This window comes from Panthera leo, chromosome B3 (assembly GCF_018350215.1).
Source record: "Panthera leo isolate Ple1 chromosome B3, P.leo_Ple1_pat1.1, whole genome shotgun sequence".
Taxonomy (NCBI): Eukaryota; Metazoa; Chordata; class Mammalia; order Carnivora; family Felidae; genus Panthera; species Panthera leo.
The window spans coordinates 52,594,944-52,612,900 of record NC_056684.1 but is presented as its reverse complement, the minus strand read 5'-3'; the positions used below and the strand labels follow the sequence as shown (position 1 = coordinate 52,612,900).

The window sequence follows — 17,957 nt, the reverse complement described above, 5'->3', positions numbered from 1 at the left end:
ATGTTGCATGGTGACAGCTGAGAGATACACTCATTGTGGTTAGTACAGAGTAATGTATAGAATTGCTGAATCACTGTTTGTACACCTGAAACACTGTATGTCAACTATACTTCAACAAAAAGTAAATTAAAAGAAATAGTAAAACATATGTCCCAGAGGGGTGCCTGGGTGGCTCAGCTGGTTGAGCATCTGACTCCTGACTTTGGCTCAGGTCATTTCATGTTTGTGACACTGAGCCCAGTGTGGGGCTCTGCTGACAGCGTGGAGCCTTCTTGGGATTCTCCCTCCCTCTCCCCCTTCCCCTCTGGCTCTCTCTCTCTCTCAAATAAATACTTAAGAAAAAGTATATCACAGAAATATTAGAAAACAAGCCTTTTCTTATATATCAAGAGAACTAGTTAGACAAGTTGAAAGAAAAAAGACACACTGAAAAACATAAAATATCAAAGGAAAAACCTTATGAAAACAGACAGCTATAGTGAAGGAAAGCACAAATCCTTCTAAAAGCTATATAAGGAGACTCAGACATGTAAAAACTATAATTCTTTAAAATTAATTTATAAGTTTTAAGTTAATTGCCATAAAAATTCCCCTGGGTATTTCTTTTCCTTTTTTGAGGCTTTATGATGATTCCAAAGTTCATAGGGAAGAAAAAATAGACAAGATTAGCTGAGAAATCTTTTTAAGGTGAAAGATATCATTTGTAGTGGATATTAAAACAAGTAATTAAAAGAAGTGCAGCCTAGATATTGATCAATGGAAATACACAGTCCAAAAGTAGTATATGTATAAGAAATTAATCTATGACAAAGATAACAAAAGTGGGAGGAAAGGAAAAATAACTGGTTACGATAACAAAAGCAAATCTTCAGAACTCACCTTGAAAGACTTTTTAAAAGTGGGATCAATACCTCAAGAACTCTGAGATCTAATAAAATTTTTAAATGGAAGGTGGCATGACGAAAGATATATTTCCTATGTGGACATACAGCAAGGTGACCACAGCATTAGCATGTGTAAAGAGGGCAACATTAATAGAAGGAAGGTGATTAGTCTGAAAAAACAAAGCGCTGAAAGAAAGTACTAGTAGCATGTACTGAACATGGTATGAAATGCAACTACAATGGATCTAGTCTCTAGGAGTATTCTGATACCCAGAGTTCTATCTGCTTTGGAGAAAGAGAGACATGTCATGGGGCTGAACTCTGGCCTGATGAAACCCCCAAATATCCGTCTATCTCTTCTTGCTCTAATTCCATGGTGACCAAGGGAAATACTGATAAGTAGACAAAGGGAACTAGATGGCAGACACAAGTATTCCAGTCACTAGAAAACAAGGATGCTGATTATATGTTAATAAAACTGACTTCTGGTTTAGACCCAAATCCCATACAATTTTCATTTGTCCCATCCATATCAAGTATCTGACCATCATGATCTTATCATCCCTGAATGAATATCCAGTTTCTGGACTTGAGAAATTAAATATCTAAACTATACTTGTTCCACCCAGAGGCTGCCTCACCATTCCTATGTGATGCACACATAAGAATAAAAAAAAAAAAAAAAAAAAAAAAAAAACCCACATAAAAGCTTATATTCCTTAAACCCCTTACCTTGGCAACAAAATAATCCCACATACTAAGTTCAGGAGGAATAAATTTTTCTTTGTAAGATGGTCTCTCTGCAGGCACTGGTGGGGGGGTAGCATCTTTTACAGGTCGTCCAGGGACGAGCATTCGCATGTTAAATCTTCTACGATGTTTATCTATGTCTTCAGAAGGAACAGGAGGTGCTGAATAAAGATAGAGGGAAAAAACAGCATTTATCATAGAGTTAAGTTAACTTTCCTTTCAACATACTCCTGCCACGTTTTAGTTTAGACTAAATTACTTGTACCTGAATTAGTTTTCCATGAACCATGGCAGAGACACACATGAGGATAGAGCATAAAAGAATATCTTGCCATGAAGCAGAATGTGTGCTATTCAGAACAAAGATTAAAGTAATTCTATTTACAATGCATTAAATACATGACATGTTCATTAGTGCTTGAGTAATTATTTCTGGCCATGCTGTTTAAGAAAGATTCACTGAAGCTGTAGGATGTAAAGCATGCCTTTAAAAAAGAAGGGAGAAACTCCATGTGAAAAAAAGGAAGGGACAAGAGAAACCAGTAACTAGAGGTTTAGGTGAATGACGATGATAACAGAGGAATATAATGGAGTAAACACTGCTAAGAGGGTTATTTAAAATGAACCCAAGAGGACATTGAGGAAGTGGGGCTTATGCACGTCTCCTGTCTCACATTCTCTGTAATTGTTGCTGAACCCCACTAAAAGCCAAGGCATCTGCTGCATTTAGAATGGGCATGAATGGACTTTCCACCTAACACCAGCCCTAGCAACCAATCACATATAGATGAATGTAACTGTAGCTATACCAGCACCAATCACATTTCCTTCAAAACAACTTCTGTAAATTCCCTCTTTCCTCCTTAAAAACCCTAGCCTCCTTTGTCTCTCCAGAGCATGCTTTTGATTTTGGTTGACTCGGTGTCTCCCAGATTGCAATCCCTAAGATCCCAAATAAACACATACATTTTATTTGGCAGCTTGCAATCTTGCTTTCTTTTTTCCCCCGGATGACAAGGAGTCAACTTCAGTTGACTGAGGAGGGGAATAACAAGAAGAGTGCAGAGCTGGGCTGGGACTAGGCCGTGGATGTGAAGCTGGGAGCTTATCCTATGGTGATCCTCACAAACACTTAAGTTAGTCACAGGGTGAGGTACTGTTTGCTCGGTCAATGACAGAGAAGATGGAAGATGATGATGTAAGAAGAGCGAAGGAGTACAGTGGGTAGTAAAGACTGAGAAGAGTTAGATATGAGGAACACATAAAAGTAACAACAAAAGGATTCAGGAACTAACTAGAGGAAGGCCAGAAAGTAGAAGTCAACAGCTCCTCTCTTAAAACTCGTCACAGGAAATGATAATTCTATCTTGTTCCCTCTTCCATCATATCCCACACACAATTCATCAACAAATCCATCAGCAATATCATATTATATCCAGAATATAACCACTTTTCGCCCTACAACTACCACTCTCAGCTAAACCACATTTATCTTTTTAGTAAAATCTACATAAAAATAAAGATTTTTAAGTGTACAATTCAGTGTCATTTAGTACATTCACAATGTTATGTCACCACCATCTCTATCTAGTTCCAGAGCATTCTCATCCCATTTCATTCCCAAATGTAAACTCTAGAGTCATTAAATAGTTACTCCATACTCTTCCCTCCCTCTAGCCCTTGGACAACCAATCTGCTTTCTGTCTCTATGGGTTTACCTATTCTGGATTTCATATAATGGAATAATAAAATACATGACCTTGTGTGTCTGGCTTCTTTCACTTAGCATAGTTTTGAGCTTTATGCTGGTATGGCATGTATCAGTACTTTGTTCCTTTTTAATGATTAACACTCCACTGTATGTATGTATATGTGTATGTATGTGTATATATATGTACATACATATATATATACCACATTTTGTTTATCCATTCATTCTTGATGGTAACCCACAATTATCTTTTAAGTGGACCATTACAATAGCCCCCTTCTTTTATTCTTGTTCTATAGTCTATTCTCCACATAGCAGCTAGAGCTGAAAAACCTAAATCAGATTAGGCTACTCTTGCCAATAGTTTCCTATCCTTCTTTATAATAACTACTGAAGTTTTCACCATCCTAAATGATCTTGCTCCCAGCTGGTTGTCTTACCCTATCTCCATCCAAACTTCCCCAGCTAAAACAGCCATTCTGGCCTCCTCTGTAGTTCCTGGAAAAGGCCAAACTCAGTCCTACCTCATGCCTCATGACCTTGGTACTCCCTTCACCATCTGTAATTGCCTGAAATTACAGAGCCTGAAAGACTCTGACCCCAGATATCTGCGTGGTATGATCCCTGACTTCTCTAGGACTCTGCTCACATGCTCTCATCAGAAATGTGTTTTCTGACCATTCTAACTAAACTGTTCACAAACCCTTTCCTTCATGACTCTCCATTTAACTCTGCTTTATTTTTATCATAGTTCTTATCATAACTGAAATACTATTATTTGTTAATTTGTTTACTGTGTGCTAACCTCCACTACATATGTGTAAGCTTCATGAAGGTAAGGGGTTGTCTGTGTTATTCATCCCAAAGCCGACAACACTGCTTGTCATGTAGTAGGTGTTAAACGAATGCAAATATGAATCTGCACTCAGAAGTTTTAAGCATGGATGACTTGATAAATGGATTACCATGAAAAAAAAATAATAGAAAATTCAGAAAGAGAAAGAAGTGATTTGAGGGGAAAACTTTCAAATTTAAGGTTGGCTACAACAAGGTACGAACAAGATAAAGATGAAGAGTCACCCACTCACATACGGGGGAGTGCAAGCAATGAAAGAGGCTAAGACATCCTCCCCTGCTTTGACTTATACAGAAACTTATTCATTTAATTCAACCTTGGGCAGTAAGGACACAGATTAGAGCCAGTGCCATTTAAACTCTTTGTGCCATTGATTCCCCATCTGTAGTTCATTTCCAAGGATGAATTAACATGATTTCTGTTTCAGCACCGAGATGGAAACTCTTCCTATATCATCATTCTACACCTTACATATCCTTCCATTTTTAAAAGTGGGATAAAAAATACAAAAAAAAAAAAAAAAAAGGCAGAAAATGGAATTTTAAAAACCATATGCATGACTGTAAAAGCTATCTTGCACATGACCATGAACCTAATATGAAGCCAACTGTTCTCATGCTCTGTAAAGATTATGATGATCTATTTAAATCTTTTTTCTCTAAAAACTATCCTTTTCCCTTTCCATTCTTTAACACTCTCCTCACTTACCTTCACCTGTCCTCTATTTCTTTTTTATCCTCCTCAAATTTATCCTGGTTTATCAAAAAATGTTCAACTGAAACTTTATTTTTATTTGAACATGAGTTTATTTACTATTCTAACCAAAGTCATGAGATTTTAAACATCACTGATTTTCAAAATAAAAATTCTTGTAACATTAGAAAATCTTTTATTTTGCACTGGAAATTATTTACATTTACATATATTAATTGGTATCAAATTTATCTTACCTGCAATATTTTCTGCTTGTCTTTGAGGTTTCACAACAAGCTTCACACCCCCTCCAAAAACAGCAGCCCACATCCGATTATTTAATGGGTGGGCTGCAAGTCGAAACAATTCATTGGAGGAATTTGTAGCAAGAGCATGTATCAATAAACTTAAGTAAACAGCAACAACAGCTTCACACAACAAAATGTTCAATTTTGGCTGGTCTTCATCTTGAGCTGAACTCAAGAGATTAATGAGTGAGCTCACACCTGTATGGGTATATAATATCATAAGGAGTGTATCAGCAAAAAGCTCCAGAAGAAAAAATCCAAATCTGTAACTTAACCAAAATTATGCATCCATATTATGTAATATATCCATAATTTGAGCAACAAGATAAATGACAGAAATGGATTATAATCTATGGAATAAAATAAGCCCACAGTTTATACTGATATAATAAATGAGTGAATAAATAAATAAAAAGGGGAGAAATGAAAGCTCTTCCTCATAGTACAATTTCAACTAAAAGTAAAAGGAATGATAAAATTAGAAAAATCACCATCTAGTAATCCCCACAGTAATATCTGATTCAGGCAAGAATGGCTGCTAAAATTAGTGGGTGAAAGCATAATATTTTACACAGTCTCAAACTATCTCTTCAAAAGAAACTTATTGATTACAAAGAAAAAATATTAGCTTAACAAATGTGAAATTTGGCAGAAACTACCTTAACAGGTGATCAGAGTTAATAGCACCAATTATGGAACTAACTGACGTCATATGCCTCTTGACAGTCTGAACTAAGGGCACACAGTATCTTTTTTGTGGTATCCATGCCAAACACATACAACCTGAATCTAATACTAAGGTTAGGAAAACCCAAATTGAGGGACATTCTAAAAAATAATTGTCTACTACTCTGCAAAAGTATCAATCATGAAAGACAAAAAAAAAAAAAAAAAAAAAGAATTAAGAACTACTCTAAGACAGAGGAGATTCATGAGACATTACAACTCAATGTCACATGGAAGACATGAGTGAGGCAGCTGGAGAGATTTCTGAAAGATCTACAGATGAGAAGAACAATATTGTACAACGTTAAGATGCTGAATTTGAATGCTGTGCTACAGTTATGTAAGAGAATGTTTTTAGGAAAGACTCATGATACATTTAGATGTAAAAGGGTATCATGTATACAACTTGCTCTCAAATACTTCAAAAAATACGTAAATACACACACGCAGTGAGAGAAAGAGAAGGATGAATGCTAAAGCAGGTATGGCAAAATGTTACCATGTGGAGAATCTGGGTGGGGGCTATACAAAAATTCTTTGTACTGTTTTTTCAATTTCTTGTAAGTCTCATTTATTCCAAGAAAAATGAAAATGGAAACAATGTTTCTAGAAACTTACACACAAATCAATTTTAAATATCCAGTTTGAGTTTGTCACCTCTTTCTACTGCCACTCTTCACAACAATCACTAATGTGTGAACTCAGAGTTATAAAGCAACTAGAGTAAAACCTGAATGACACAGCAAACCAGGAAAAGGTATGAAGAGAGTGGAGAAGTCTGAAATAACTGATGTGGATGATGAGAAAAAGAGCTAACCAGAGAAAGAGAAGGACTGGCAGACAGCACAGAATGGTCACTCTTATCCCAACATACAAATTTACACTTGAGAGTAATCGTATTCTCTCTGATACATCTGTGAAAATGTCTCTGTGATACTGCTCTCTAATTTGGAATTTCTAAGGATAAGGAAGAGGATGTGCTCACCCTTGTGAAAGATGTTAAACCTTCCTTTTTTATGCTGGTCAACACAGCTGGGTTTTGAAGCCTTAACTTCCTGAGTCTTCAGACAACATTACAGTACTTAATAATTCCTAACCCATGGCAGAAAACATCATCAAAAACAAACAAATAAAAAAAACCATTCACCAATTCCACAAAGAACAACAATCAGGAAACCAGTTAGTAAGTTTTTAAAATGGAATTGCCAAACAAGGTTTAAAAACCGAAACACTTAAATGCTCACCCGGCCACTGAGCAGGAGAAGAATTCGGTGTTGCATGTTCTTCAATACTTTCGGTCCTGAGTCTTCGACGATCACTTAAAAGAAGTCCTTGATAAGCCATTCCTGTAAACTGGTTTCCTTCTGTCTGACTGCTAAAACAAATAAGGTTTGGTTATTTATCACCCTAACAGAGGTAATTAGCAATTGTGCTTTATACATATTTATTTTAGATGATTAGAATGATATTTACTCCTTTTAAAAACTTTTCAAGATGGTTGAAAATCTTTTCTATATTCACCCATTTTTATTAAAAAAAAGAGTCTGAAAGTAAGAAGAGTACTATTAGCACTAGACTATATTAGAAAGTTTCAGGGTGCTATTTTCTTGCATTTCTTAGCTCTGCAAAGTTGTGCAACCTTAACTTTGAACTAAAATATGAACTACAATCTGGAGAATATTTTAGAAATATCAAATCCTAAAGCCAAATGTGACTAAATATTTATTTCTCTCCTCTTTGTGGAGCTGCGGAAAATACAAAAGCAGAAAGTAAAGCTAACTCCCTTGAGGGTCAATCATAGCCTAAGGATGAGAAAATACACATTTAAAAAATATTTATTTGAATTCTCATTTAGTGCCATTTTAACCAGTGACTGATATCAAACAAGTTGGCTTTGATCACTATGATGATCATAGTAAATTAAATAAACTATTTTTCCCTTATTTACATTTCCGACGCATCTTATTGAACTGAAAGCAGAGTACAGGCCATTTGGATGCCTGTATCAAATCTTCTCACAAGAGGCTCCTGAATTTACAAGAAAAAAATCTAGACATATGTTTAATATAAATTTAATATGATTCTATTTATATTACAAGGTTTTTCATTTATTAATTCATTTAAATCTGGGTCATCTTTCCTAGTGATTTAATTTCTTACTACTTACACTGCCCTCATCATTAAAATGTACAGTATACACTAATAAAGGTAACAGGACATTTAGAAAAATTTAAACCATTACTTCTCATCAGTATCATTTTCAAAGACTTCTATGTTATATGTAAATGGGTAAGAAAAAATGATTTTAATAATTATTTGTTAAGAAATGTCCTTTTTGATTTTTTAAAAAGTATTTCCTTTTCCAACTGAAAAGCAGTTAAGCAATATAGGAGCTAATCCAATGCTAAAAGAAATGGTTCCTAAAGAAAAATAGTAAATAGTGAAAAATTCTTTTCTTAAAATCAAAAAAGACAGTGATGATGATAATTTCCATTTACTATTTATCATTTTCTGTATGCCTCTGTTGTTACTAGGTGACAGCTAAATTAAAGTTATTTTATTTCTCATTCTCTCTTATCTATTAGAGTATACATGGCAGTCATATTTGAGGATATTTCCATCCCTAGGAAATAGAACTTTGATATAAACTTCAGCACATTTTAATGTTTTTGCTGTATTAATAATTTAGCATGATTTCTTTTTTTTTTTTTTTTTTTTTTTTTTACCTGTAGCTATGACTGTCACATAATGCTTGGTAAATTGATGCAGAAAGTGATGCTGCTAGTGAATGAAGTGTGTGCACCTAAAACCAAAACAGCCACAATTACATTTTATACTAACATTTCTATACAACAGTAATATCTTAAATATTAAAAAATACCCAGCAGAGTGGCAATATCATAAATAACACTAAATCCTAAGACTACTAACTCTACTTTAAAACTTATAAAATAACACTCACCCAACTTAATATGAATGCCCACAACAAAGCTAACTGATTCAGAACACATTTATCAAATATTTACTAACTGTGAGTCTGCCATTTACCAGACCCTGAGCAAAGTGCCCATGTTCATCTATTACTGGGACTGTTCTACCTGCTAATGATTAGCTTAAAGATTAGTATTCAAAAAAAAAAAAAGAAGAATAAAAATAAGTATACAATTTTCAGAGCTTTTATTTTAAACTGCCTTACAAAATTTCCCTTGATGAAAATAAATACTTGATCTTAGTAATAAAAATGAATTAAATGTTTAGATATATCAATCACTGTATGAAATGGCTGAGTTTTCAGAAAGCAAGTAACTTATTTAGTACTTATGAGTAGTGCATACTCTTAGAATTTTAAATTTAGAAAGTTTAAAAATTATCATTATCAAAAGTACATCCTAAAATGCCACACTGAATCAACATTTTCAGACCCATAAAAATCTTAAAATTTGAAGGGAACTTAGAAATAGTTTCATACTCTTTGAATGTCTTATACAAATTTCTAGGAATGGAAATGTTTACTTAGAACTTAGTGCCTTTTCTAAGTGTCCATATTCACCTAACAAATAATTTAAGTAATCTCTGCTTAAATACTAATACAGATTAATTCATGCTATGGGTTGGAAGTCTCTAATAGGTTGATGTAACTCATGGGTCCTTCAGAAGAATGTACTCCTAGAGGTCAAACATGCCTTTGAAATAAAATAAATAAAAAACAAAGATGTTGGGGACATCAACCACTGGAACTGGAAAAAGCATAGCACAAATATACATAGGCTAGCACAGAGGTTGTCTGATGAATTCCAAATCCTGCCAAGCTTCCTACTGTTTTTTTGAATCTATCTGTTCTTAAGTTTTCAGCACAGGGTATGGGTTTCATCTGGAGGTAGTAACTCTTTGAAACCTGATGGCCCCTCATTACTGCACAGCCTCCAGCAAACACAATCATCAGGGAAATAGTAACGAGGATACTTTCTCTGGGATATTTCCGATCAGTCGTAGTTTTCTCAAAGATACTCCCTGAGCTTATACTTTCACAATACCCTGGCACATAGTCATAAACATTTCTAAATTAATGATTCATTTAATGGAAATGGAAGATTGAAAGGAATATTAAGAGATAAGAATAGTGTCTAGAAAAATTATTTTATAATCAAAAAAGTATTTGTCTTAAACTACTTTTCCATAATTAAGAGGAATGCTTCCTTTTAAATTACGTTCATTGGACAAAGAGTCTTCAACTGATTAGGATTGGGGAAGTAGCACATTAAGAGCACTTTACAATATCTCCTCTAAGTTCAACAGGAAGACAAGTATAACATATTTACCTTCTCAATGTGTACAGTATCAACTGATATAAACTTTACATTACCTTCACATCTCCAACACTGGGATGAGGTGGTGTTTTCATCTGAACAATAGTGTAAAGTATATCATGGATGTGATTATTTAAGTATAATACAGGATTAGCTATGACTGTTTTTGTTGAAGCAATACTTGCTGAAAGCAGAGGTAGGGTGGTAGGCAATGGTAGTGGAGACTGGAGCTGCTTCACTGTAGTTTCCTGTGGGTTACAGTGGATTTTTTTTCAAGACAGTTAAAATGAAGGACAAAAAAAAAATCAATTAATAGTGGCTCAGTTAAGCATCCAACTCATGATTTTGTTTAAGTTCGAGCCCCATGTCAGGCTCTGCACTGGCTGCCAGAAGCCTGCTTGGGATTCTCCTCTGTCTGTCTGTCTCTGTCTCTCTCTGTCTCTCTGTCTCTCTCTCTCTCTCTGCCCCTCCCCTGCTCATGTTCTGTCTCTCTCAAAATAAATAAATAAACTTAAAAAAATAGTTACATGATAAAAATACTAGTGATAAGGGGCGCCTGGGTGGCTCAATTGGTTAAGCATCCAATTCGTGATTTCAGCTCAGGTCATGATCTCACGAGACTGAGATCAAGCCCCAAATCAGGCTCTGCACTGTCAGCTTAGGATTCTCTTTCTCCCTCTCTCTCTGCCCCTCCCCAACTCATGCTCTCGCTCTCTCAAAATAAATAAATATTTTTTTTAAAAAAACACTGGTAATGAACATCTGAATAAAAGCAGTATTTATTCACTCATTCTACAAAACTTTATTGAGCACCCAATCTGTACCAGTTGCTATGTAAGATGCAGAAGATATGAAGGTGAGTATGACAACAGCTGTGCTCTCAAGCTGTTAAGCCTACTCATAATCACTATAACTTTGATCTAAAAAGACACACGCAGAGCATAAATATCTGCCTCCTATGAATAGAGGAAATGGGCATATCTACATTAGTAAAAAAGAATGACTAAAATTATTAAAATGACCAAGAATGAAAACAAAAGTGAAGTTCATACCTGCTGTGATTCTTGTAGCAAAAATTTGAGTTCCATCCTTACTGAGGCCAGACCACCACCCTGGGCCCCGTGAAGGCTACAGTAACTAAGAAACACTCTGAGGAGATCTTGGTTTTTCTGTAACCACAACTTTCGTCTTTCTGCATGTTCTCGTTTAGCCTGCAATCTCCGTCTTTCTATTTGGTGGCGCTCATAGGAACCTATATCTGGTTTGTCCATCATTTCTTCCTGGTCCAAAAGATCACTCTCTACCTTAGAATACGTTTTACTGGCATATTCTTTAATAACTGATTCATGGTTACATATCTCATGCAAGGCAGCAATTTCCTTTTCAAGCCAGTTATAGAGTTGAAATCTGAGTTTTCCACCATCTACTTCATAACCTGTAGCCAATGTTCTTAGTTCAGTCATGAGGATCTTTAAACAAGCTCTGAATTTTAGTTGTTCAGCAATCACATCAACTTCAGTATCACCTTCAAGACAATCCTCTTCCTGAGGAGTCAGTAACATACTAGGGTCTGAGGCCTTCTGATCTTGTCTATCTGTTTCCCTGGCATCTGTACTTTTCATTATTAAGCCAACAGCATCTTCTTCTTCTTCTTCTAAGGCACTATCATGCTCTTCACCCCAATCAAGATTAAGAGGTTCCTCATCAACTTTTACTATTGGCTGACTCCAGTCAAACTGTGATGAAGTTACATTTGACCAATCAATGCCAGAACTTCTACTGACATCACTCAGAGTCTTTGATTCTGAAGGTACATCATCTGTCTTTTTAGAAATATAGTCAGGCTGACCTTTCTCTGAAGGTAAGGCAGATATTTTGGTAACTTTTGGAATTTTGGAGAGTACCTCCAAGGCTAGAACAGGACATCCAACTTTAAAATGAGCATTTGCAGTGGTAAAGAACAATTTTCTTTCTATAAGGTTAATTTTATCAACAAAGTTTTTTTCAGTTTTGAGACCTAAGGTTGCCAAAGTTCCTTCAGGGGAGGCAAGGTTTCTTCGAATAAGCAAAGGATGAGTTCGAAGGTAGTTGTAGAAACTAAACACCACTGGGTTACAAGATTTGATGATAACTATAGAAATGAAACAGATACAATTACAAGTTACTATGTCAATTTGCGCTTACATTACAAAAGAATAAAATGTCAGCACTTTCTCAAAATAAAGGATATTTAAAAATTATATATTTTAATATTGCTTATATATATATTTTTAGAATTTTTTAATGTTTATATTTGAGAGAGAGAGAGGGAGAGAAGGAGGGGGGGGGAGAGAGAGAGAGAGAGAGAGAGAGGGAGAGAGAGAGAACAAGTGGGGAAGGAGCAGAGAGATAGGGAGACACAGATCCAGGCTCTGAGCTGTCAGCACAGAGCCCAAAGCAGGGCTTGAACCCATGAACCATGAGATCATGAACTGAGCTGAAGTCAGATGCCCAACCAACTGAGCCACCCAGGAGCCCCAATATTGCTTATATGTTTTAAATGGAAAGAAAACACTTACACAAAAATTAATTGGTTCCTTTGCAAAAAAGGGAGGGAAGAACAGGATAGAGAAGTCAGGAAAGAAGCTAGATTTCTCTGAAAATACCTTGGTTTTATATATTTTATTTAAAAACCATGTCAACATTGTATGTAATTTTAAAAGAAAAATTAAATTTAAAAAATCACAAAAAAAGCAAAAGCAAAATTAAACAAGTGATTCTGTATATCAAGCTGGTGGCACAACCACACAGAGAAGAACTATAAAGTGACTTTAAGCAATTTGACTGTACATCCTGACTGGGATATACCACAAAAACAAAAATAACTACTAAAAACAAACAAACAAGTAAAAAAGCTTAAACTGTTGCTATGAAAACATGTTGCTATGAAGAATTTTTGTATCATTATTCTGAAGCAATCCTATACATATAAAATAACAAATATGTTAATGCTATGAGAATTCAAGCTTTTAATTATTTACAGATTTGAAATCTAAAAAGAAAAAATCTATAATTTATATTGAATTAAAAATTTCAGTGTGAACTCCTGAATTCTCATGTTTAAAAAAATGGATATATATATATGCATATATATGTGTGTAATATATACATATACACACATATATATATATATATCCTAGCTCCATTCATTAAAACAGCCTAGAAACAATGACCAAACCAACAGCAAATGAGGATCCCTATGTCCAGGCTGTAGTCTCTATTATTCCCCACCTAAAAGGATCCTTCTTCTAAAGGATGTCCATTTCCAGGTCTGGGGCATGAAATGTATAAGATGAGCCTGAAACATCTTGCCAGAACAAAAAACAAAGACACTATCAACAAATAATGTCAAAAGGATTCAAGAACTTGTAGAGGCTCCAACTGGTTAAAAATGAGATAATCTGAGCAACCATAATAAAGTACAATGGATTAAAACACAAATCTATCTAAATCTGTGAGTTCAGATAAATAAAAATAAAAACTCATTAGTTACCTTTGCAGTATGCTAGTGAACCAAACTTATTTTGAAAACTGGTAAAGAGAAACAATCAAACACTTATGTTCCCTTCACTGTGCATACCACTGGATTTAGAGTAATCAAACAGCTGCTTAGGGAGACTACACTCTCGGCAAGTATTCCAATTCATAAGAGAAGAATAGAATGACACAATTAGAGTATCATCACTTGACCAACACTAATGAAATAACGGATCTATGCAGTGATCACTGATGTCTGTTAGCACAACAAAAAGCTCAACAAGCAGACATTATGAGTTCCCTAATAGAAGTACTCCACACCACCAGGAAATATTTCTGCCAAAAATCTCATAAATTACCAATATATATGAAATACAGACAACATGGGGGGAAAAACATGAAATGACACAAAATCTAAAAAGTAAGAAACTACAAAATAAACAATCTGACTTCTTTAACAAATATATTACAAGGGACAAGAAAAAGGAAGGAGGAAAAACTACGAATTAAAGTAGACAGGGCACCTTGGTGGCTCAGTCAGTTAAGTGTCTGACTCTGGATTTCAGCTCAGGTCATGATTTCACAGTTTGTGAGTTTGAGCCTCACGTAGGATTTGGCACGGACTGCTTGAAGCCTGCTGGGGATTCTCTCTCCCTTTCTCTCTGCCTTTCTTCCCACCCCATGTACACACATACTCTCTCTCAAAATAAACATTGAAAAATAATAATAAAGTAGACAAAAGAGACATCTCAGCAATCTTGAGGATCTTATACAAATCAATTGTATAAGATTTTAGGAGACAACCAGGAAAATCTGAACATTGCCTACTTTGATTACTAATCAAATTTTGTTATGGTGACATGTGTTATGTTTAAGAGTCATTTTTTGGAGATTCATGTTGAAATATTTACAAAAGAAATGATATGCTGGAAATTGCTTCAAAATAAATCTATGTTTAGAATGGGAGGGGGTAAAAATGGTGGGTGTATATATGACATAAAGTTGGTTTAAGTTGATAACTACTGAAGTGGGGTGATAGATTCATAGACTTTAGATCTATTATTCACTTTTTTTATATATATTTGCAGTTTTCCACAATAACAAGCTTTTAAAAAATAACCTATAAAACATTAAGAAATAAAAATAATCTTCCTTCTATAAAAATGTATACATTTTAATAAAATTACCTGGGAAACTCAGATACTTATTTTTTCTCCTAACGGCTTTATTACCTCTCCTTTAAAATTGTTAATATTATTTATTAAAATATTTCTTCTTTATGAAGAAGAATGTAAAAATGAGTACCCTAGTCCCTTTACCCATGCAAGCTTTTTTAGCATTTAAAAATAATATGTAATAAAGATTTTTTCAAGTTATTAAATTCTAGTTAGTTAACATACAGGGTAATACTCATTTCAGGAGCAGAGTTTAGTGATTTATCACTTACATATAACACCCAGTGCTCATCACAACCAAGTGCCCTCCTTAATACCCATCATTCAATTGTAACTAGAAAACACAGAATGAAAAGTAAAAGCTTTTTATCTCCCCACACCTATTCCCCAAAGTTAAGCAGTAACCAGTATTCAGTTACTTTTGATTTGTTCCAGAAAACAACAAAGGAGAGGAAGAGGGAGACTAGATGCAGTACGTATATGCACACACATGCATGTGTTTGCAACATGCATATGTAAATAAAATGCAACAAGAATCACACTGTTCTGCATCTAGCTTTTTTCACTTAATAATACAGCAAATATTAATTCGTTGATCTACTTCATTTTCTAATGGCACACTATTTCTGTAGTATGGATATACTATAAATCATTTAATTATTCTACTAACAAACACTTAAAATGTTCTATTTTTAAAAAATTATTGCAAACAGTGCTAATAAATACCCTCCAGATACTTTAAAAAATCTAAACTATTTGGGATAATTAGAAGTAAAGAATGTTTATCACATAAGAATGAAGGCCCATGCACTAAACCAGTATGTGTAACAACTAAATTTCTACTTAAAAAAAAAAAAATGGCTGTATGATAATATGGAAGAACTATATAATGGGTAAAGGTTATGCATGTTTCAGTTTAATAAAATTGTTTTTCGTTTTGTATTTTTTTCTAAATGAACTTAAGTTCAGAAATAGTCTTCTTTTAAAAAAGAAAAAGAGGGGCACCTGGCTGGCTCAGTCAGTGGAGCATGTGACTCTTGATCTAAGGGTTTAAGTTCAAGCCCCACACTGGGTGTGGAGATTACTTAAAAATAAAATCTTAAAAACAAAAAAGAAAGAAAGAAAAAGAGAAACCCACAAATGTCCTACCTTGATATTCATCATCCTCCTTTGGTGTTTGTTCCAATAATGTGTCTAAAGCTCGGGTATAATCTTTCATTACCCAATAGGCAAGGCTACGCAGGAAAGGATCAGGATGTAACCTTTTGCAATCAAATCCTGAGCCATCCTTTTGGCAACCCAAAATCTTCTGATTTAGGATGGATATATAAGTGGATGAAGTCTCAAATTCAGATTCATACAAACGGGCGATAACCATGGCTAGCTGAATATCTTCCATTTTTTCAAGACATACCTACAAATTAAGATATTAAGAAATACCTATTTGATGAAAATTATTTAGAGATATGAAATATTCCACTGATACCCTGAAAACTACCATTTATATTATCATAGTGGAGGGAAGGGTCCAGAGGTTGGGATAGTAAAAGGCAATTAAATGACTGTTTGATAGGAGATTAAGGAATAGCAAGAAGAGTAAGAAACTAGAACTTAGTAGCTAGAAAGATGAGACATAAAACAAAATAAGCCTAAGACAAATATCAACATCGCATCAGATTTAGGCCAATTTAAATTAATAACATTCATTTTAAATTAAATATACTTACGACATTCGAATTTATATGTATCAATTCCTCTTAATTTCCAAATACATTTCCACATAAGCATAATTATTACTATTTTAAAAGAACCTTTTAATTACATAACAAAAAAACATGAAATAAAGCCACATATTCTATTTTTACTGTTAAATTTATATTCTAATGTAATTACTCATATTGAGAATCTGAGGTCATTTGGTCAATAAAAGCATCTCTCAGTCAATCAACATTTCTCTTCTTCACCTTAAATGTCTTCTAAGTTAAACTTCCCATTCAAAATTATAAATATTTATTTAAAAAAATCATACATCAGAGATAATTTTGAAAATATAACCAATTCTAAATGTAAAGAATTTCTCTTTAGTGGATATTTCCTATTTTTTCTATCATGTAGTACATTCCAGTTATATCTAGTATTTTTCCTTCACCTTTTAGGATTGTTCAGAATGATATTAAGTATCCTAAGAGAAAGAGCTCATAAATAAAGAGAAACATTCATAATTTCTCTCTTAATCAGCTGCCAGGATTATATATCAAAAAATGCAGTGTTTTACCTCTTCATTCATTTTCTACCATCTAAGATGACTGCATTACAAAACAGCATAAATTGGAATTTCAGTTCCTTATCTATGAATTTCAGTTAGAAGAAAAGTACCTGCCTGTCTACACCAGAGAAGGAGATTGTGACCTATACACACTTCAAATAGCTCAGAATCATAAGATGGCTAGGAAGAAAATAATCATAAACGATTTTTACCATTTTTTCATACATATATATTTGAAATGCATATACTTATCTTGAAATGCAATATTCCCTGTATAAAATTTTTCATTTAGGTTTCACACTTGAATTTATTTATAATTTTTTTTTTATCGCCAGGCCACTATTTACGTTCAGTAACCTCTGTAGTTATTTGTTGTCCTTACAAACATAAGATAAAAAATTACATTCTCGTCTATGACCTTTCCAGATTTGCAATCTCTTAGAAGTATTTCATGTCATGTTTTCTTATTTATACCTCTATGGCATCTTTCAATGAACCAGCTAACAAGAAAAAAGCAGCAGATTGTTCAAAGCGTTGTTTTCCAAGTAAAGAGAAAGCATTTTTCAAAGCAGCTTTACGCCATCTATCTTCATTAAAGTTGTGGCTGAAAAATGTTGTCATTTTTTCATCATGCTGTGACCTGGGAACCAGAACACAAATATCAGCAGATAAGGAAATTTAAAATATTTTGAATCCTTTGTAGATTAAGTGAAAATAACCTCAAACATCCATCTAAAAAATAGTAACTTCAGTGATAGATATCTG

At 34.1% G+C, this 17,957-nt stretch overlaps 1 protein-coding gene across 3 annotated transcripts in view; it reads right to left on the bottom strand.

The window, feature by feature from the left end:
* DMXL2 (Dmx like 2) overlaps positions 1-17,957 on the bottom strand; it is a 151,434-nt gene that overhangs the window by 16,036 nt on the left and 117,441 nt on the right. For 2 of the 3 annotated variants that reach the window (XM_042942020.1, XM_042942023.1), the window contains 8 exons: positions 17,667-17,832; positions 16,076-16,340; positions 11,288-12,366; positions 10,292-10,483; positions 8,655-8,731; positions 7,173-7,303; positions 5,152-5,400; positions 1,617-1,795 (listed from right to left, as the gene is read on the bottom strand). In XM_042942020.1, coding sequence (XP_042797954.1) covers positions 1,617-1,795; positions 5,152-5,400; positions 7,173-7,303; positions 8,655-8,731; positions 10,292-10,483; positions 11,288-12,366; positions 16,076-16,340; positions 17,667-17,832 — 2,338 coding nt within the window. The remainder of the gene's footprint in view (positions 1-1,616; positions 1,796-5,151; positions 5,401-7,172; positions 7,304-8,654; positions 8,732-10,291; positions 10,484-11,287; positions 12,367-16,075; positions 16,341-17,666; positions 17,833-17,957) is intronic. The other variant, XM_042942021.1, reaches the window with a different exon arrangement.